Below are 21,770 nucleotides of genomic sequence, written 5' to 3'. Positions count from 1 at the left end.
GGGGAAGCGGCGCGGGCGGAAGCGGCCAGGAAGGTCACTTCCGGCCTGGGTGCCCGTCCCCCTGACCCCAGGGTCTGAGTCGCCGCTGCCGCCGCTGCCACCATCCGCGAGGGAGGAGAGAGGAGAAGAAGTGCGGCACGGCGGCCCCGGGACCTAGGAGGTGAGGGGCGGGCGCGGGAGCGGAGGGCGTGCGTCCAGGGCCGGGGGGCGCGCCTCGGGAGCCAGGCTGCGGGCGGGGGGCAGGCGGGGAGGCGGGCGACGAGCGCGACTGGGCGGTGAGTGCGCGTGCGCGCTGCTGGGGGTGGGGGGGCGTGAGGGCGCGCGGCCGGCCAAGCGGGGCGGGGCGGGCGGGTGCGCGCCGCGGGGTAGCGCGTGCGCGGCGGGGAATGCGGGTGCGCGGTCGCGCTGAGGGGGTAGCGCGCCCGGTAGGAGGGCGCGTGCGCAGCATTCGGGACTCTGCCCTGGGGCTCAGCTCTAGGGCTCAGCACTGGGTGGGGTCGCCGCGTCCCCCCTGGCCTTCCTGGCTGGTAGTGGCCGGAAGTGGTGGAGACTCTGGGGGAAGTTGAGGGTCTGGTTGGGGGTGGGCGTCGCGCTGGCCGGTCCCGCTTGACCGGAAGTCTGTCCCCCACCCCTTCCCCTTTTCAAAGCACCCAGACCCGTTGATGCCCCGGGCGGGCCGTGTGCGGCCTTTGATTCCGGCCGTAATTGAGGGTGTTTCGGCCGGCGGAGGCCCATTCATTCGTCCTGAGCGCGCGGGCGTAGGAGGCGCGTGCGCCGGGGGGGTGGAGGAGTGGTTAGGCCAAGGTCAGATCCCATGTGGTCCAGGTGCAGGGCGAAGACGGCGGTCGGGCCTGCTGGTTACCCCTGAGGCTTGCATCCCCCCCACTGTGTCCCCCACTCCGGGGCACAAAGGAGGACACTCCAGTCTGTAGAGTTGAGCGTTCCTCAGATCTGCGCGATTTTGCAAGCCCAGGATCGCGCAATCAGCCAGAAACATAACCCAGGGGTTTGAGAGTCGACAGGCAGTGTGGACGCAGGCTCCTCCAGTGCGGGGACGAAGGACAGGGCCTGGAGCAGAGACGTAGACCTGGGCAGAGTCTCACCCGCTGACCAGAGGCTTCATGGAGAGGTCCAAGGGGCCAGGGTAGCCCAAAGCTCAGCCTAGCCCAGCCTAGCCCAGCTTAGCGGGGCGGTCCGACTTTTAGGAAGGGAGTGACTTGGCCGGGGTTTTCCTGTGTTTCCTGGTGTCAGGCTCCAGGTTGGGTAATGCCAAGGACCCAGCTGGGAGGCAGAACTGGCCTGGCTCGAGAAGCACAGGTGCTGTTGATCCCGGCTTATCTTCTCCCTAAGTCTGTAAGCCTCTTTGCTAAATGCAGCTGGCCTTCAGCGGCTGCGGGTATTGGCCTCCCCTTGGTTCCCTCTGTCTCAGCCTCAGGGAGGATTCAGATCAGATTCCTCCCGGCCTTATATCTTCGTCCTTTCCTCCCGGAAGCCTTACAGGCTAGCCCCCCACCCGGGCACTGCAGGAAGGATTTATCATGGTCCTGGGCCCCTGCTTTGGGGTCAGACAGACCTGGGTTTGAATCCCAACTCCACCAGTCAGACCTTTGTGACCTTAGGTAATTAACTTGGGTTTCCACCCGGATAAAACGGATAATAATGGCGTTGACCTTGGTATACTTGCCTTTTAGAGCCAGAGAGGTGGTTGTAGAGTGTGCAAAGGGCTCTGGAGCCAGGTGTTCTTAGGCTGTCCTTGGCTCACTCTCTTCCAGCCCCATGACCTTAGACCTGTCCCTTCCTCTTTCCCAGGCTGTTTCCTCTTCGTCCCCAAAGGTGGAGAGCAGAGCCCACTCTTCCCTGGATAAGCCTTGTCTATCAGCCTGCCGCACATTCCCGCCCTGTGCTGGGCACATGGGCAGAACCCCCTGCTCTGGGTGGGAGAAGAGGTTAGTTGGCACCCATTTCTCCAGGCTCCCATGGGCCAGACCCAGAGCTGGGTGATGCTGGGTGTCAGTTCTGTTCTGGAGCAGCTCAGAACCCTGTGGGGAGACATGAGCACAGAAGCACCAGGCAGAGGGGTTGGGGGTTATGCAGAATAGTCCCCCTGGAGCTGTGGAAGTGGGGAGGGGAGGCAGGGTGCTGATGTTAGGGGCGATGTGGGCTCTCAGCGCAGGAAAGATTTCACAACCCAGGTCCAGGTGATTTTGAGAGTACGTTTATTAAAGGCGGGGACAGTGAAATGAAGGAAGAGCTTAAGAAAGAAGCATTAACAGGAGTCAGCCTAGGCGGGGCTGCCTTGGCCCTTCGGAAACATGGGGAAGAGGCAGAAGAAGTGAGCCAGTGGGGCTGTGTGGACTCGGGAAACTAGTTCCTGAGGCAGAAGGAGGGCCTTTGGAGAACGAAAGCAAAAGCACCCACCTTAGGAAAGAAGAGGGGCCGAAGTCACAGGTGTGCTCTTGAGTGGGAGCTGTGCGGGGGGCAGGGGTAGTTCTTCTGCCTTAATGGTTTTTATCTGTTTTCTAAAGGCGGGGACTTCAGGGAAGGTCTCAGGGGAGGGGGATCTCAGTAGAATGTTCGTTAGCTGTCCGTATCAGGGTGTGTGTCCTGTAGGGCCGTGGGCTCCACTGATTGGCTGGCACTGGGGTGGCAGTCCCTGGTCGATGCACTGGTCCTGATGCAGCCACGGTGCCGCTTCCCCTGGACTTGCTGCTTTCCTGGGCCTGGAGCTGAAACACAGTGGAGGCCTCCGCGTTGTCTCTAGTGTGACCAAAACGCTGGCTCTGTTCCTAAGGTTATTTGATGCGGGCCAGAACATTGTTGTCCTGAGGGCTTGGTGCCAACGGGAGTGGTCTTTCCAGAGGGGAGGGGGGAGGGGGATCAGGGTGGTGGGAGAGGCCAGTTCCAATCAGCTGCTGGTCTCAGTTTCCCCATTCCACTTGCCAAGGAATTTTCCCAGCTTTGTGCTTTCCTGCCTCACCGTGGTCAGGGCCAGGGAAGGATGTTTGGGGGAAGTGGGTTTTCCTGAGACTCTAAGGACTGAGGAATGGGCTAGGAGAACCTTGGACTCTAGGAGGACAGTGGTGAGCTGTGGGTGGGCCGTGGTGAAGGTCTGGCCACGTGGTTGTCACACAGGCCCCTAGCCTCGCTTGTTCCTCCTGGGCGCTACCCAGGGTGTCCTGCTGGAGGTGGACTGCAGATGTGACCACACTCGCTTGCCGAGCACTGGGCAGGCTCCTGCCTGGTGCTCACTGTCGTAGGCTGTCAGAGGTCCTGGGTGGTGGTGGTTCCCCCATCTGAAGGGCCTGGGACGGAGCCCAGGCATCACACGGTGTCAGAGTGCCGGCTGCCTGTGGTTCCGGGGCATGGCCCTTGACCGTGGTGCCACCAGCTCTGTTGTCCCGTTTCTTCTGGCGGAGGCTGGGGTCTGGGGAGATGGGCTGCTCTGCTGAGGCCTTTTAGGTGTCGGTCATTGGGCTGGGTTGGGCTGCTGACTGGCTCAGGGGACTCCAAGAGCCTGCTCCTCACTTCAGGTGTGGCTTTCGCAGCTGGCTGGCCAAGGGCAGGCAGGGGAGCTGTGCCACTGCCGGGTCGGTAGCCCTGTTGCTGGGCCACAGAGAGCCGTGGGCTTCCTGCTTCTGTCTGCGCCTGGCCTTTGTGCTGCCAGAACACTGGCTTCTCTCTGGTGGGAACGGGGAGTCCGGGGTGGCCTCGTGACAGGTGATGCAGGGGACGACCCAGGGAGGCATCAGGCGTGGTCCCAGCCTTGAAGTGCAGGCAGGGCAGGAAGGGATGGGTTCCTGGGGCTGCTGTGTGCGGGTCTGTGCCAGGAGCTGGTCCCTGCCCTCTGGGAGTGGAGCTCAGGGCTCTCAGTCTGCTGGGGGCGGGGCCCCTCCTCCCCAGGGATGCAGGACTCATCTGTAATGATGGGAGGTACAGCAGACAAGTACCACAGTCCTAAGGGAGACGGACAGAAACCTCCTTGGAGTCGGGCCGCCTAGCGAGTCCCGGCCCTGCTACCCTAGCTGTGCAACAGGGCGCTGTGCATATCTGAGCCCTGGTGTGGGGCTCTGACCGGCCCAGCCAGTGCTGCGGCCCTTCACTGAGGACCCTGGCCCTGTGGGCACCTCACAGGACGCACTAGGGCAGAGGGGTGGGGCTGGAGTCTGACTCGGCAGCCTGCCCCGGGAGCTTGTCTCTCCAGGTGGTTGCCTGTGGCCTCCCGCACCTGGGGTCTGCAGTGTAGCCTGTGCTTGGTGAACCCGTTCTGTTGTGAGAGGACAGTTATACAGAGGGAAATGACTAGGCTGGGAAGGCTTCCTGGGGGAGGTGCTGTTTTCACCGGGCCCTGGCAACAGACCTGGAAGGATGTTCCTGAAGAAAGGCCAGGGTGGGAGCTTGCGCCCATCCGGAGGACGAGGGCTGGCTTGGCGGCCTGACCGAGGGTGACAGCCCTGAGGTGGCCCGTAGGGGTGTTCCAGATCTTTTGGCCTGATGAGTATTTTTGTTTGCTAAACAATTTTCAGTTACTCACCAGCATTCAAGCATCTGGAAACCCTGGGTGGCAGCAGGTGGCCACTCCCAGGTGGGCCTGCTGCCCTACCAGTAGGTTAAGGTTCTAGGAGTTCTAGAAAGTCTGTCTGCTGGGGAAAGTGGGGCATGGTGATGGGGGCCACACATGCCCCCCTGACCTCACTCATGTTCCGGCCTGGGCCCTGGGGAGGCTGCCGAGGGCTGCAGGTGGGGTGATGGGCAGTGAGGGCATGAGTCCCAGGGGACCTGTGAGGCCAGGTGGTCCAGGTGTGAGAGGTGGGCGGAAGGAGGCAGTGAGATGCCTTGGAGAGGTGCCTGGTCGCGGAGTGAGGGGGAGACGGCAAGAGAAGAGAATGGGGCCTGCGGTGCCACTCTGTCGGCTGCACGGGGAACCTCAGGGAGGTGCAGGTAGCGTTCCGAGGCTGTGTGATCTCCTGGCTCAGTCTGAAGGGGGTGGGAAGTTCACTCAGACCAGCCACCGGGGTCGGGGGCAGAGATGTGCCCTAGTGTCTGACCACAGGTGAGGGCCACAGGGAGGCCAGGATTCAGGCCTGGAGGGAGGGCTGAAGCCGCTCACAGAGAAGGGAAGTGAGGACAGACTGGTGCTGTGGGGCTTCCCACCCCTGGGGGCCACCCAGGGGGCAGTGCCAGCGGGCTGAGGGGGCTGTAAAGGTCAGAGGCAGCCGTGCTCAGTCGGCAGCAGTCCAGTGGACGGCAGACCAGGCCCCAAGGAGGAAGTGAGGAAGACTTGTGGATGCTGGAAGGAGGAGACCCTGTGATGTGATAGGGGCCAGGCACAGCCCCCAGGGAGGGGACACTCGAGCTCACCCTGGAAAGGTGAGCCGGCCCTGGCAGGTGGAGGACTGGGCGGGCTTTCTAGAGAGACAGGAGGTGGACTGGGTGTGGGGGGCCTAAGAGGGCTGCACCTTTGCAGGGTGCCTGGGGGGAGAGCGGACTGGCCGTGCAGTGGGGTGGTTTAGGCTGGGGTGGGGGCGGGGGTGACATGAACTGAGCTTCCTCTAGGAAAACAGCGTTATTGAGGTGTGGTTCCCGCACTGTACCACCCATCTCCAGCTCGCCCAGTGGTGATTGATGTGTTTGCAGGGGTGAGGCTGTCAGCACTGTGCTTTTAGGGTGTTCCTGGGATCCCCAAAAGAGACCCTACCCTGGCCCCAGGAGCCTCTGAGTGGTCATCTGGCTGTGGATCTGCCTGTGTGGACGTTTCATGTACAAGGGGCACACTTGTTCGCTGAGGTGACGTGAGGTGGACAAGGGACACACTTGTTCACTGAGGTGACATGCGAGGTGGCTGGTGTCACAGCTCCACCTTGGTCTCTATGACTCGGGCCTCAGCGAGCGAGAGTGTGCCGGGCTGTGTGGATGTGTTGTCATTTCTCTGGGGCACGTGGCCAGAAGCGGGTGGTGGGGTCCCATGGGTCCAGGGCCTCCATGTCCTCGACCACACCTGCTGCCTTCTGCATCCGTCCCCGTGGGGGGGGGTGTGTGTGTGCTCAATGACAGTGACATTGAGCATCTTGTCACGTGCCTGTCAGCCCCTTGCGTGTTTTCTTTGGAGACATGGCTGTTGTGATTCTTTGCCTTTTTTAACGGGTTATTTGACCTGCACGACTTACAAAGATGAGTTTGTCTTTGATTGGGGGGGGCGAGCAGGGAAACACCCATCCACGTGACTTCACGAGGTGGGGAGTCATGGCCTCAAAGTGGTTGCTGGGTTTGGTGAGCTGAGGGTTAGTGGAGTAGTGGTTGGGGTGTCCGGGGGGGTCAGGGGAGGAGGGGAAGCAGGGAGTTGGGCGAAAGCTGACGGGCTGGTGAGAGAAAGGCAGGAGCAGGGAGAGGAGAGGGGCAGAGGGCAGACAGTGCCTCCTGCCCGGGGAGAAGCCCAGTAAGTGAGCCAGCTGCTGCGGCTGCGGGGCGAGGTGGGGAGGAGGAGGAGGAGGAGGCGGGTTGGCATTAGAAGAAAGCGCTGGGTAATTGGTGGGCAGGCCTCCAGAGGAGGTAGGTTGGCTCTAATAACAACAATAACAATAATTTGTCTACAGCTTAGTAGCTGCTGGGCACTGACAACTCTGCGTGCTAATTGGATCGCTCAAGGGCCTGGCCAGGGTGGGTAGGGAGTGGGGATGTGGAGGGGCATGGCATGTCTTTGAGCGGCCTGCTGAGAACTGGGGGAGCTGGGTGGAGAGGTTGAGGCAGGGTGGGAGCCCCTTCTCAGCCTCAAAGTTGGCCACTTCTGTGGTCAGGCCCACTCTGGAATTGCCAGGGCCTTGTCCAGGGAGCTGTGGGCCTTGCCAGCTGGTAGGGCTGCCCAGGCCATGGCCCTCGTAGTGCTTCTCTGTAGTCACCACTGATGGGAAGGGGATAGGACCAGAGGCCTCATAAGCTGTGTGAGTGAGGGAGGGAGTCTGGATGAATGAAGGAGCGAGCGAGTGAGCAGGAAAGACCCGGTCACAGTAGCGAATGCCCCTCTTGGCGTTCCCTAGGACCCTTGCAGCGCACACCCAGCTGGTCCTCGAGCACCCAGCTGTGCGCGTGCTTGCTGTTCCTGTGTGCTGAGGCCTGGAGTGGCCCAGCAGGTGTGCAGGGTCACTGGAATGTGCAGGTAGAACCCATTCTTAGCTGGAGGGCAGGGTCAGGCGGGTGAGCCTCTGTGCCACCCCTCATCTCAGCCTCCACCTTCCCTCTGTGGGGGAGGCAGGCTTCTCCTCTGCCTTCTTAGGCATTTAGGGTTTCCGGCGGGGCACACTTGGATAAGAGAAGCCTAAGAATTGTGTTTCCGTGGCAGGAAGACCCGCAGGGTGCCCAGGCCAGCGTGTTGTACAGCTGGGGAGATCCTTGGAGGGTCTGTTTGCACAGATTGCTGCCTCGGCCTGACTCCCCGTGGCTGGAGATAAGACTTTCTTCCTCCCTGCTGACGGGCACTCTCAGGGTGGGGCTGGGGCTTTATCTCCTGCTGTAGGAAGAAGGGGGGCTGAGTGCCCTTCTTGTATCTGCTGTTGCCTTGAAGTCAAAATAAACTGGCAAAGTGGGCTGTTTCTGGCACTTTTCCTCAAGTCCAGCCCTCCTGCTTCGTTCTCCTTCACCGTCTTCCCAGCCCTCCCCGCCACGGAAACTGTGGGAGGGTGTGTGTGCTCCTATGTGCACGTTTCCTCTGCTGGGTCCTGACAGCGCAGCTCCTGGCTGTCAGTAAGCAGGCACCAGCTGAGAGGCGGCCTGCACTGTTTGCACTCTGCAGACAGAAGGGGCACTGTCCCCAGCTGCCCAGCCCAAGACTGCCCCTGAGCCCACGGGTCCCCTGGGACAGATGAGGGTGCCCTCGCTGCGGGAAGCCAGCCCCCTTCAGTGCTGCGCACCCAGCTATTCCAGGGGAGCACGGGGAGCCCCTGGCAAACAAGTCTGGACAGGAGAGGCAGAGGAGCAGCCTCTCCTGTCCCCCCCCCGCCCCCCCCCCCAGTTTTGGCGTCTTTACAGCATCTTTGTTTACAGGGTAAACAAAGGGCCCAGTCTTCTTTTTTTAAATCCTCGCCAGCCAGAGGGTGTTTTTTTTTTTAAGATTTTATTTATTTTCAGAGAGAGGGGAAGGGAGGGAGAGAAATGTCAGTTGGTTGCCTCGCACACGTCCCCAACCAGGGACCTGGCCCGAAACTCAGGCATGTACTCTGACTGGGAATAGAACCGATGACCTGTCAGTTCACATGCTGGCACTCAGGCCACTGAGCCACACAAGCCAGGGGGAGGATGTGTTTTTATTGATTTTAGAGAGAGAGGAAGGGGGAGAGAGAGAAAATCATCGATGGGAGAAACATCCATTTGGGGGTCAAACCCATGAACTAGGTATGCACACTGACTGGGAATCAAACCTGTGACCTTTTAGTGTAGGGGACAATGCTTTGATTAACTGAGCCACCCAGCCAGGGCCTAAAGTCTGTTCACTTTTTAGCTGAGCCGTAACTCCCACGCTGTGAGATTCACCCCTTTATGAGCGTGTGCAATTAAGTGTTGCTCTCCTGTTCACACAGTGGGCAGCCATCACTGCTGTCTCGTCCCAGGTGCTCCGTAGGTCCAGAAACACCCTGTGTTCCCACCCCACCTGGCCGCATACCTCATCCCAGACACTTCTATGTGGCCCTTTGTGGCTGCTCCTTTCACCCAGCCTTTGGGTCATCTCTAGTTTCCTGCTACTGTCAGCAACAGCACTGCGGGAACATTCAGCTCAGGTCTGTGTGGACACCTGCTGTATTTCTTAGGCACACCTGGAGTGGAGTTGCAGGGTCGCCTGGTAACTGCTTCCCCTCTGAGGATCTGCCAGACCATTTTCCACAGCAGCTGTCTGGCCCCAGAGCCATGCACGAGGGCCCCCGTGCAGCGCCTGTGTTTACCGGGTGTGACCCGAGTGCCGTGTGAGCCTCCATCCTGCTTTACCCCACAACACCGCGAGACGGTCCCGTATGATGCACAATCCTCTTGTCCATCAAAAACAACATCAACAAAAACAATTTGTCTTCTTCCCTTACCAGAGAAGCATTATCCATTATTGTAAGAAAGTTACAGTTGCACTTTGGGTTCCCAATGGAGACAGTCAGTGACTGCTGTTTTGGAGGCCGTGACACCCATGGGCCTTGTCTACCGGGGGTGCCCCTGGGTGCTTTCCAGTTTTCCCCTTCTCTGAATCTTGCTGTGATGGATTTTTAAAATGTGCCTGCAGGAAGCATTTTCTGAGGTTTGGGTTTCCCCTCAACAGGTGGAGGAGCAGGGTCATGGGTCAGAGGCTGCCTTGCGATTGGTCCATGTTGCCTGGACTGTGTGGGTTTTACCCGCCCCTGGCTCCCTGTGTTGCAGGTGCTGGATGCTCAGCACTCGCAGCATCTCGGGGTGGGAGAGGTGGGGAGTGGGGGCTTCTCTGAGGGGGGTGAAGCCCCGAAGCCCTGGTGGAAGGTGGCTGCAGGTGGGCACATCTCCTTCCTGTCCTGACCTCACGTGTCCTGGGAGTTGTCCCTGGAGCCTGGCAGGCCCTGAGTGATCTTGCTGCCCTGCCATGGCTGCTGCCGTCCAGGTGTCTGTCCTTGTGCCTCCAACCTCGTTTCTGCATCTGTAAAACAAGTGTGATGGTGCCCACCTCAAAGGGACCCGCATTTCTAATGACTCTCCAAGCCCGACCTGGCATGTGAGGCCCAGTGGGAGAATCTGAGCACGCTCCCGCCGGCCTGGATCTGCCCGGGTCTTTGCATGCATGGTCCCTGTCTCTCCTTGCATGCCTCTCCTTCAGCCCGTGCCTCTGTGCCTGACTCTCTTCCTGCCAGTTGCGGCCCCCGTCCTGGTCCTATGGAACTCCTACATGAGAATGTGGGGAAGGACTGAGGGAGGCTGTGTCCATAGGTCTCCATGCGGGTTGGAAAGGGGGCTGTCACTGGGGTGTGCTGGTGGTTCTCGGAGGATGCAGCTTGCTTGCTGCACTTCTCATCCCCCAGACTGTGTGTTGCCTTGGGCTGGTCCCCTGTTTGGTGGAGACAAGAGGGCCAGGCCGTTTCTCCACCATCCTTGCTGTCTGCAGAACCAGGCCGTGGGGGACTCTGCTGCGAGCAGTACTTGAGCTAAAACGTGCCCCCCGTCAGGCATCCCATAAACTCTTTTCTTCTCTCTCATCCCCTTCTTACAGGGACCCACACATGGAGCTGCGGGAAGAGGCCTGGTCTCCGGGGCCGCTGGATTCTGAGGACCAGCAGATGGCTAGTCACGAGAACCCAGGTGAGGTGGCCTCCGCAGGTGTCAGCGGGCCATGCCCGCCCCCCAGACCCGTGTCTCTGGGAGCACCCATCCTTCCTGCAGAGGCCCCTCCTGGGCTGGGGAGAGTCTGCAAGTTCCCTTCCAGCTGCCGGCCTCGGGGTCGCCTGTTCACCAGCCCTTGTTAGGTGTCGCTCCTGCTGCCCCCATTCTGCTGGCCGCAAACTTGGAGGGGGGCCATTGCTGCTGGTGGCCGGGACGTCACTGGTAGAGAAAGATCGGACTGCAGGGGAAGCTGGGCATCTGGGTTTTTGTGTGAAATCTTTCACTTTCAATTCGGCAGCGGGTTTATTTAATAAAGTATCTGGGTTGAATAAAACATCCTTAAGTGGAAGCCATGTTCCCTGTCCAGGGGTTTCATGCGGGGCACTCAGGAAATAGAGTGTGATATCGTTCACACTGCTGCCCGTGCGTCTCCCCGGTGTTACTGGGACGGCCGCTGCGGAAATACTTCCGGTGCGCCCCGGTAGCGGAAGCAGCAGCTGACTGCGGAAGTGAGTGGGTGCGACCGCGTACTAATAAAACTATACGCAGTGCGGGCGCTGAATGTGTATCCCTGCTCCTGCATTGCCTGGATGTCTGCGGGGACAGGTTGCGGGGCCCTGGGGATGGGAAGGGGTTGTGATGAAACTCTCCGGTGCCTTCTGCTTACACGTCTGAGGTCCGCGGAGGACCGGGAGGGGCCCCTGGGCAGGTTCCGCCGCCTTGTTGCGGGTGAGCCGTAGGGGCCATGGGGCCTGCCCCCGTCCTCCCGTTTTCATCCTGGGCCTGCTCCCTCCTCTTTTCTGGCCTACGTCCTTGGCCGTTTTGCTTTTCAAAAATTAACTTGAAAATCTGGTTCACTGGAAATTTCAAACAAATAAGCAGGGTAATGACTGTCCACTTTGCCCTACCAGCCTCGGTGGTTAGCAATACTTGGCCAGTCTCCTTTCACCACTGTCTCCCTAGTTCTGTGGGTTTGTTTTTCCTAGAATATTTTAATGAAAATCCCAGACATACCATTTCACCTATAAATTCTCCAACAGAGATAAGGATTCAAAAACAAACAAACAATCCCAACCAAATGAGAAAACCAACTACAGAATGTTTATCTCACATAATAAAAAGTTACTCCTTATATGATCTAACACCCAGTCCATGTTAAAATATTCAGAGATGTCTCCAAAATGTTATGTGTCCCTTGGAGTAAGCCAAGTTTTAACTTTACAACTCACTTGTTAATGTAGTTCTTTGCATATAACATTCAGGTGGGTTCTCATGTTCTCGTTGTCTAGCTTGCTATCCCCAACCTGTTTAACCTGTCAGGACTCTGTTGGAAATCTCTGCTGGGGTGCCAGCACCTTGTAACGTCCCCTAGCTCTGCTGACCTCGGTCCCACCTGTGAGGTGACAGTGCTGGGCTGATGCCCCCTGGGAAGCCAGGAATAGCTCCCTGGTCCTGTCTTTCTGGCCTGTGAGGAACCTTGGGTCTGGGCCTGGGGCAGGCACATGGGCGGCCAGAGGGCCTCCGTGGAGAGGTGAGTGACTATCTCCTGGTGCAATTCAGCCTAGCAGACTCCCATCCCAGCACAAGGAGCAGCCTGGCCCTGAGATGCCCTGGTGCCCCTGGCCAAGTAAAGTCAGGTCTTCCACTGACTTTGAGGCTCCGGGGCCCCAGAGGAGTCACTGAAGAGAAGGAGAGAAGGGAGGTGGTGAGTGCATGCTGAGCCCCAGTGGGTGGAGAGGCTCTAGGTGATGGCAGGCAGGGTGCCGAGGGTCCCTGGCGTCCTCATGTCTGTCATGGTCCAGGTGCAGCTTCACTCCGGGGAAAAAGTGGGTGGTGTGAGCCCAGACTCAGGCATCCAGTGGGATGGCCCTGCAGTCTCCCTCCAGCCTGACCCCACACACACTGGACTTCTATGCATGTGCTCCTCCACTCAAATACACTCTGAAGGAAGCTGGTCGGCTCTGCCAGACCCCAGCCACTGGATTGCCAGATCGCCGGCTGCACTGATTTTCCTACCGTCCCTGTGTCCACCATTGGCGTCCACCCTTGTCCACAGCTATCAGCATGAACCTCTTGAAATGGAGGCCAGGTCCTGGCTCATCTGGAGTGGTGCCCATGCCCTGCGCTCATCTAGTCTGTGGCCACCTGGCATGTTGTCCCCAGCACAGATGCATCCCAGCACAGTTGATAGGAGCACTAACTTGTGTGGTGTCACCAGCGGGATTCCAGCAAAGACCGCCTGTCTGGAGAAGGCCATCTGAGCACAGGCCTTGCTGAGGAAGGGGCTGCCTGCTGAAGGAGATGTGGTGGCTGATGGACAGCTTGAGGAAGGACATGAGGCTGCGTGGCAGGGCCTGTGGGGACCCTTTCAGCTGTCCCAGGGAACCCACCCAGTGGTGGCTCCAACCAAAAAGATGTTGAATGGTCCTTGGCACCTGGCTGGAGGCAAGCAGTTCCAGGAGTGGTTAATTCAACCGTTCCTTTGGGAGCCACCGGTGTCCAGGCCCTGGTGGCCTCTTCTGTGCTGTCCAGGGTTGGAGCCTCAGCTCCAGCCATCACTCCCTCCTAGGAAACCACCAAGGACAGAGAGACAGGAAGGAAAGGAAGGGTGGGGTGAGGGAGGCAGGGCCTGCTTCCTGGGCCCTCCTTTAGCCCGCAGCTCCAGTCTCACTGGCCAGATTGGGACACGTGACCTAGGGAGGTGCCCTTCAAGTCACCCTGACTGGTTTATTCTGGCTCAGCGCCATGTTTGGGACTCTGGCGAGGAAGAGGAGACTGCCCCTGCATCTTCCTGCACGGAGAGTAGCATCGCGTGGTCTCACAAGGACTCCGGGAGCTGTCTGGAGCCATCATGGGGAAGGATGCTGAGCCTGGGGAATGTTCTGTGGAGGTGGCTAGCTGCTCTGGAGCTATGAGCAGCCTTTCCCCAGGCTGTCATGGGCCAGAGACTCCTTCCCCAAGGCCAGTGGCTTTGTAAACGTAGTGTTCCTTAGAGACCTCGGGCTGGGTGGTAGGGCCTCAGGATGAGATGTCTGAAGAAAAGATTCCAGCCCTCTGTCCTCAGAAGTTTGGACTTCCCTGCCCCGATGACAAGGAGGCACCTCGAGAGACGTGGTGGAGGAGACAGTGTCCAGCAGGCCAGGCCCCAGCTGCCTTCGTTCTGGTGCAGTGGCTCCCACTCCCACGGCGTGTCCTCGTGACTGGTCAAGGCCCGGAGTGGACTACAGGATTGCTTTGTGGGTCTGCACATGCCCCAGGCGCCTGCATTTGTTTACATGGGTCTGAAGTAAAGTTCCCCAGGACAGCCCTGTGCCTACTGACAGCACAAGAAACGTCTCTTCCCACCTTCTGTCATTCACCTTCCGGTCAGGTTGGCCCTGCTGCCGGGCTGTGGCCCGTGGTGACCACGCTGCTCGGGCCGGCACAGCGCTTTTCCAGTCAGTGACTGAGATGGAAGAGGACTAAGGAGTCAATTTTGCTTTCAGATGAGATCGACTTACCCAGGGCATTTGGGAACCTCAGAAATGTTATCCTTTTCCCTTGTATGTGAACCTTGGTGGGGAGTGAGTGTGTCCAGATTCCCGATGCTGTTGGTAGTGGCTCTTGCTCCGTGGATTTTCCCTGTGTGCCCCGAGCTCTGCACTGGGCACCCTGGGCCAGTGGGTCATCTCACGGAAGTCTCTCACCCTGCCTGGTCGGGACGCTGATGGGAGGTGCTGGGTGCAGGGACGGCAGTCTGCCGCACTATCTCACGGGCAAGTCCATGATGGCGAGGAGGACAGATCTGCAGCCCAGAGCCCAGTAGGCTTCCCAGCTGCGGCCTCGGGCCCGTGTCCTGGTGGCCCCAGCCTGGGGTTCCCAGGGTGGGATGTGAGGGGTGTGGGGCCAGGCAGTGGGGGTGTAGCAAGAGCCTTCAGGTCCATCTTGGGTCCTTAGCTACAGGTGTTCAGAAAGAGAAGCAATCCAAAAAATGAATAGAAATATGAAAGATCCTGAATCTGAGGAAATGGCAACAAGATGGCAACCAGTGTCCTGGGAATCACCTGCAGGGGATGGAGCTCTGCTGTCCCCTCAGCTCACTGTCACGGGTCGTCGAGCTCTAGACGCCTCTGAGAGGTCACCTCAGATGCCGCACCTGAGCCCTGGATCCGAAAGCCCCACATAGAACACAGCCCCACACGGCAAACCCCCCTGCCCCAGGGGGCCACACTGACAGCATGCCCTAGGCACGCAGACGTCTCTGTGAGCCCGGAGCAGTCGGATGGGGACAGACCAGCAGCCACGTGCCTGTCTGGTGTGACCGTCCTTGGTACCTCGTGACCTGCTTCACATATTCACCCGTGTGGTCTCGGGGACAATGTGGGGCGGTGTGTGCCTCACGGTGTGTGGTGCTGGAACACCGGAGTGTGCTCGGGGCACAGCTGGGCCACGCTGGGGTGGTCAGCCCGCCGGAGCCCTCTGGCTGGCCCAGGCCCAGCCGGCCGGGGGAGCAGGAGTTGCAGCAGGTGCACAGACCTGTCTCCAGGTGGATACAGGGGAGGTGGCCTTGCTCCTTTATCCCTGGAGACTGCTCAGGGCCAGGGTGGTGTAAGTGTGCGAATGGCTGTGGGGGTGCCCTTGGTTTGCAGGCGGCAGGACCAGGGCCCCGTGTGAGGAGGATGTTCTGTAACAGCGGCTGCATTCCGTGAGGGCAGGTGGGGACTGGGACCACTGGCTGGCCTGTGGTCCCGTTCACCGGGCTGGTTCGTCTTCCTTCTCTCTCCTCCACTCTCTGGCCAGGGTCGTGTCCTGCAGCCCACAGGTGATGCCATGGCCCTCCAGCTCGGGTGCCGTCAGGGTTCCTGGGCCCCGCCACCGTCTCCCTCTCAGTGAGCTCTCCCCAGAGCCTCCTGCCCCCAGCCTGGTGTCCCTGCTGCACTGCAGGCACTGTTCCGGGGGTGGGGTGACAGCTGTGAAGTCCCGAGGGACTGGGAGTGGACAGGTGACTGTTTAGTGAAGAGGCAGGACTAGTGGTGCTCTGAGGGAAGGAGGGTGGGGGAGGGGTGGAGACGGACAGGACACCTCCGAGGGCCAGGGTGGTGCAGACAGGCGCGCCCTACCGAGGCCAGGTGTGGGGGGAGCCTGGGAGGCCGCACAGAGGCCGGTGGGACAGCCCAGGTGAAGCCCCCTGCCCTGCGGCTCTCATACCTGGGTGGGTCCTATGTGAGTTTCTCTCTGACTCCTGTCCCCTCCCACCCTCTTGCCTCCTAGTGGACATCCTCATTATGGATGATGACGACGTCCCCACCTGGCCCCCGACCAAGCTGTCCCCGCCCCAGTCGGCGCCCCCCGCCGGCCCCCCGCCTCGGCCTCGGCCACCTGCGCCGTACATCTGCAACGAGTGCGGCAAGAGCTTCAGCCACTGGTCCAAGCTGACGCGACACCAGCGCACGCACACGGGCGAGCGGCCCAACGCCTGCACCGACTGCGGCAAGACCTTCTCGCAGAGCTCGCACCTGGTGCAGCACCGGCGCATCCACACCGGCGAGAAGCCCTACGCCTGCTCCGAGTGCGGCAAGCGCTTCAGCTGGAGCTCCAACCTCATGCAGCACCAGCGCATCCACACGGGCGAGAAGCCCTACGCCTGCCCTGAGTGCGGCCGCAGCTTCACGCAGAGCAAGAGCCTGGCCAAGCACCGGCGCTCGCACAGCGGCCTGAAGCCCTTCGTGTGCCCGCGCTGCGGCCGTGGCTTCAGCCAGCCCAAGAGCCTGGCGCGCCACCTGCGCCTGCACCCGGAGCTGTCGGGGCCCGGCGTGGCAGCCAAGGTGCTGGCGGCCAGCGTGCGCCGGGCCAAGGCGCCCGAGGAGGCGGCGGCGGCGGACGGCGAGATCGCCATCCCTGTGGGCGACGGGGACGGGATCATCGTGGTGGGCGCACCGGGGGAGGGGGCCACGGCGCCTGCAACCGTGGCGGGTGCGGGGGCCAAGGCGCCAGGGCCCCGCTCGCGGCGCGCGCCGGCCCCCAAACCATACGTGTGCATGGAGTGCGGGCAGGGCTTCGGGCAGGCGGCGGGGCTCCTGGCGCACCAGCGCGCCCAGCACGGGGACGGGCTCGGGGCGGCGGGGGGCGAGGAGCCTGCGCACATCTGCGTGGAGTGCGGTGAGGGCTTCGTGCAGGGCGCGGCGTTGCGCAGACACAAGAAGGTCCACGCGGTGGGCGCGCCCTCCGTCTGCAGCCGCTGCGGACAGAGCTACTACCGGGCTGGCGGGGACGAGGCTGACGAGGACGAGGCGGCCGGCGGCCAGTGCAGCGAGTGCCGTGGCGTGGAGGCTCGGTAGGGGTGGGGGGCCCGAGGGGGGGCAGGGCCCCTCGGGCTCGGCGGGAGCGATGGCGCAGGACCCAGAGACCCAGGGAGAAATGGACTGAGGGCGCCCCTACCCGCAGCGGCCTCAGGGAGGGGCGCCGGGGGGCGGGGGTGCTCGCCTGGCCTCCGCGCCCTCTCCGAGCCCTGGCGCTGGACCTGGCCTGCCCCTCATAGGTTCTCGGCAGAGCCCGAGGTAGAGGATGTGAACTAGAGACCAAGAGACGACAAACCCACTGGCGAAAGACCATTTCCTCACTTTCTCTTCCCCCACCGTTGGGGGCGTGGCAAGGAGTGGAGAGGGAAGGGAAAGAGGGGTCCTTTTCCCTTTTAGAATTTTCTTTTAATTGTACCCACCCAACCCCACCCACCATTGTTTTTCTTCTCTCCCATGGGTTCGTTCTTTTTCTTGCCTAAGCCCTCTCTCCCCAAACGGGCCTGGGGCACAGGAGTGTGGGAACGGAACCAGGCCGGCACAAGGCCCCCTCAGAGAACTGGGGTCCCTGTGTCCAGGCCTGGGCGGAGGCGGAGGGGTGCGGAGGCCAATAAAGGGCACTATCCGATTGTCTTTGCTGCGCCTGCTTCTTGAGTCGGGGAAGGAGAGGAGGGCCGAGCCTGTGGAGGGACACCGCCCAGGGGCCAGGACCATGGAGCACAGTGGCAGTGGCTGGGCAGCTGCCCAGCGGATCCATGCCCACCTGGGCTGTTGTCCCTGAAGGTGACGTGACCTGGGCGGCTGCTGTGGGCTCTGGGTCACAGAGGGGTAGCCACCACGTGTCCAGCCTTGTGAGGAGCTGCAGGCGGCTGCTTTTCAAAGGAACCCCTCAGTCTCAGTTAACATACGTCCTGTTCCTTTGGTGGGGGGGTGGCATTCCTACACAAGGTGGTGAGGAGCCTGTGCTGGCCTCCTCCGCCAGCCCCAAGGCCCCTCCCTCCACCCCCTGCTGGGAGTGGGCCGGCTTGGCCTGGAGATGCACCTGGGCCCCCTCCTCACATCCCACTGGGGGGCAGGGTGGTCAGGGGGTGGGGGGTGAGGTTGGGTCACGTCTCATTGCAGAGGAGGCTGGAGGTGTCCCTGGCTGGGCTGCTCCTTCCCTGGGATGAAGCCACACTGTGGGCCGAGGGTAAGGGACGGGTGGGCAGTCGCCTGTCTGCCTGGGCGGGGTCCAGCTGCAGGAGCCAGCTGTGGGGCGGGGTGGCCATTGGTTCGTCAGGGTTGGGCCCCTGGTGTCAGTTCCAGTTTCCTGGACCCCACAGCCGGGGGCCTGGGGACCTGTGTCTCTGGGATCTCGGGAGACGGCTGTGGGTGGTCCTGTTGAGGAGAGATCCCTGCCAGGGGCTGTTCTCAGAGGGGTTGGTTGATGGGTCGTGGTCGTGCAGAGGAGGCCGGAGAGGGCCCCACGCTCCTGTAACCTCTGCAGACAAGGAGACGGATGGGTCACCAGCTGAGGAGGGGCTGCAGGAGGAAGCGAGATTTCTGGTTTGAGCCCCAAATCGGCTAGATGGGGCTCTGTCACCCTTGAGCAGATCATGACACCCCCCCCCCACAAGGGGACCTTAGATATGCAGAGGTTGGGGGTGGCCCCCGGGTTGGCAGGGTGGGGCTCCTTGGAGGATGTATTAGCCCACCGGCATGATTTTTAGGTCAGAAAGGCATGTTTTCAATCCCGTCACCCTGCTTGGGGTTGGCAGACCCAGTCAGGGCGATTCTGACCTTTCAGGTCACATGTTAAGGGAGGGACAGGGTGGAACTCGGCCCAAAGAGAGCACAGGGGCTCCAGGGCTGTGACAGCACTGCCCGGTGTCCCCAGGGCCCGTCGGCGGCCTGTGGGCCTTGGGTGCTTCTGGAGGCAGGAGGGAGGAGGAGCATTGTGGGCACCAGGGTGGACAGTGGTGCCCAGGCACTCCCGCAGAAGCCGGCAGTGGGGTTCGCCGCAGCAGCTCAGGGTGGAGCCGGGAGGCGGACACAGGGAGAGTCCACTCTCATGCTGCCTTGTCCTCGGCTTCCTGCCCAGCAAGGGGTGGCAAGAACGGTCCAGGGCTAATTTCCACGGCCCCGGGGCAAGTGAACTAGCCTCTCTGGCCCTCGGGGCCTCCTCTGAGCAAAGAACTCGCCTGTCCCTGTGACTGTTTCAAAGGCTCCCCTGGGGGTGTCTGTTTCAAGGGCTCCCCTGGGGGTGTCTGTCGGGGCCTGGTGCTCAGTCCCCGAAGGCATGTTTTTAAAGTCTGGAGTGAGCCCACCTGAACACACCGGTGGCCCATTTTGGTCTGAGGGCCTATGGTTTCCATTGCTGCAGCGTGGATGCCAGGGGGCCACGTGCTCAGCACAAACAAGCAAGCAGAGGGGTGATGTGCAGTGGCGGATGTGGGGCTGATGAGGCATCGGGAACCCCTTCACCGAGTGCACCCGTGTCGAATCAGCGAGGAGCACAGGCTGAACATCCGACCGTTTTCCCTGCCCTCCACCCTTCGACAGAGCTGAAAACATACAGTGAGAGTCAGGGTTTTGGGAGCCCGCATCCGAAACCTTGGCCTCCTTCTCAGGGTCTTGAGCCAGGATTTTAAAAGTCCGATGTTACTTTAAAAATCTGGATTTTCCTGATTTCTCTCGGAAAAAATCAGGTCTGGACAGCCGTGGTCGTGCGGAGGAGGCCGGAGAGGGCTCCTCATTCCCGTAACCTCGGCAGACAAGGGTCACCAGCCAAGGAGGGGCCACAGGAGGAAGTGAGATTTCCAGTTTGAGCCCCAAACCTGCCCCCTGAGACTCTGCCACCCAGGGCTTTGTATTGAACAGAGACAGCTGGCAGGAGGGGTGTGTTTGTCTGTCTGTCCTTCAGAGTCAGACGCACCCCCAAGCCCAGAGGCAGGGCTGCCAGTTGTGAGGCAGGAGACAGCACAGGAAGAACTCTGAGGCTGCAGTACTGCCACTGACCAGCATTTATCACCCTGGTTGCCAGGAAATGCCTTTTACCAGTTAGGTAGAATAAATAGTAAACCGAGGCAGGAAGGAGACAAATCTCACATGCTAACTCAGCAGTCCTGAGCCTGCTCTGATAATATTGCCAGGTGTCCTGACATCACAAGAAACACTGTGTTAGCAAGAAAGAAGGGAAGTCCTTGAAATTCTATGTAGCATTTCTATTATCTGGGAAAGAAAGCCTTGAAACAGTGCTTTTATCCCAAGACCTGGAATGTGGGAGAGGGTCCCTGGTGCCCCAAAAAAGAGCCCATAAAACAACGTTGGTTAATTGCCGATCTCTGGTCACTATTTTACAAGGGGGTCCCTGATGCTTACAGAAAGAGCCCAAAATAACTTTGGAAAGTGCCCCAATTTTAATTAACTGCCTCCTGTCACGTATTTGTTTTACAACAAGGTGAACAAATGGGGCCTGGAGCAAGATAAGGATTCAGGATAACAGACCCCCACACATACCTAAGTTTGGGTAGTCACATCCCCCCAGGAAAGCTGGCACCACCTTCCGTTAATATGTAACTTTTTCCCTCCTATCCCACCAACTACATAAATCCTCAGAACAAAGGTGTCTCTCTCTCTCTCTCTCTCTCTCTCTCTCTCTCTCTCTCTCTCTCTCTTGGCTCTTGGGCCACAGGGCCTCTGGCCACCTGGCCTCAAGCTGCCCAGGGGCTTGCCACCCTGGTCTCCAGCCTCTCTTGCTTTTCTCACCCTGCTTTGCCCTGAAACTTTCCCTTTCACCTCCCTATTCTACCCAGTCCTGTTCTCTTCCATGGGAACAGGCCACTAATAAACTGATTACATACTACTAGATTTGCTGATATGTAATTCTTTACATGGGTCAGCAAGAAGAACCAGGTCTCCCCCGTCAACAGTTGTTATTGGTCACGGGGACCCTGACGCAGGGGTCTGTATGGCCTGCAGACCCAGGCTGCTTGGGGATTCTCTTCCAGCTGGGGGAGTTGGTTCTGGAGGCCAAGTGTTTCAAGTCTGGGATACACACTCTACATTGCAACCAGGAAAGGCAGATATAAACTACATGCAAATACCACGTCATTTTACAGAAGGGACTGGAGCATCCGAGGATTTTGGTACCCATGGGGGCCCCGGGGAAGGGGTCCTGTAGCCAATCTGCCACAGATGCTGAGGAACAACTACATACATCTCTGGGTGGGTGTGTATTTGTGTGTCTCTGTTATAATCCACTCATCTTTTCCCTTCCACTTACCTCCCCAAGAGGCAAAACATTTTTTAAATTTTTATTTATTTTCAGAGAGAGGGGAAGGAGAAAAAAACATGATGTGTGAGAGAAACTTCAATGGGTGGCCCCTCGCATGCCTCCAACCAGGGACCTGATGGGCAACCTGGGAGTGTGTCCTGACTGGGAATCAAACTGGGGACCTTTCGGTCCATAGGCCGGTGCTCAATCCTCTGAACCACACCAGCCAGGACTGAGGGAGTTGGACAGAGCAGTTTTGCTGCTCTAAGGAGCCTACAGGAATCTCTTCATTCCTGTCCTGCCACCAGCAGCTGCGGCTGCTGCATGAAGGCGGGGGTGGGGGCGGGGCGGTGCTTTATGTTCTGACAGGTAAGGCCTCTCCCCCGGAGGGCTGCTGTGCTCCCAGCACTGCAGGAAGTGACTGTCCCTGTCTGCACTCCCCACCCCACCCCAGGGAGGGGGAGGGGACATGCCGTTAAGGGTTTGACAGGGCTGATATCTGACTCAGCGAGGGGAGATACAATTTCTTTTTTTTTTATGAAACTTTTTTTTCCAAGCAAATATTTCTTTATTTTATTTTACTTTATCAATTTTATTTTTAGAGAGGGAAGGGAGGGAGAAAGAGAGAGAAACATCAATGTGCGGTTGCTGGGGGTCGTGGCCTGCAACCCAGGTGTGTGGCCTGACTGGGAATCAAACCTGCGACACTTTGGTTTGCAGCCCACACTCAATCCACTGAGCTACACCAGCCAGGGCCAATTTCTTTTATTTATATATTTTTAAAGATTTTATTTATTGATTTTTAGAGACAGGGGAAGGGAGGGAGAGAGAGAGGAAGAGAAACATCAATGTGTGGTTGACTCTCATGTGGCCCCCATTGGGGACCTAGCCTACAACCCAGGCATGTGCCCTGACTGGGAATTGAA

General features: G+C 59.7%; 1 protein-coding gene across 1 annotated transcript; it reads left to right on the top strand.

The window, feature by feature from the left end:
- On the top strand, positions 1 to 17,222 carry ZNF787 (zinc finger protein 787). Its single transcript, XM_045850906.1, has 3 exons — positions 1 to 160; positions 10,205 to 10,293; positions 15,565 to 17,222. Exons 2-3 carry the CDS (start codon positions 10,215 to 10,217, stop codon positions 16,629 to 16,631), a joined length of 1,146 nt encoding a protein of 381 aa, XP_045706862.1. The 5' UTR covers positions 1 to 160; positions 10,205 to 10,214; the 3' UTR covers positions 16,632 to 17,222.
- Positions 17,223 to 21,770: the final 4,548 nt, after the last annotated feature.

The sequence above is a fragment of the Phyllostomus hastatus genome, unplaced genomic scaffold (assembly GCF_019186645.2).
Source record: "Phyllostomus hastatus isolate PE091 unplaced genomic scaffold, TTU_PhHast_1.1 phas_contig_133, whole genome shotgun sequence".
Classification (NCBI taxonomy): Eukaryota; Metazoa; Chordata; class Mammalia; order Chiroptera; family Phyllostomidae; genus Phyllostomus; species Phyllostomus hastatus.
Note: the sequence above shows the minus strand (reverse complement) of the source record. Positions and strands in the feature narration are given on the sequence as shown.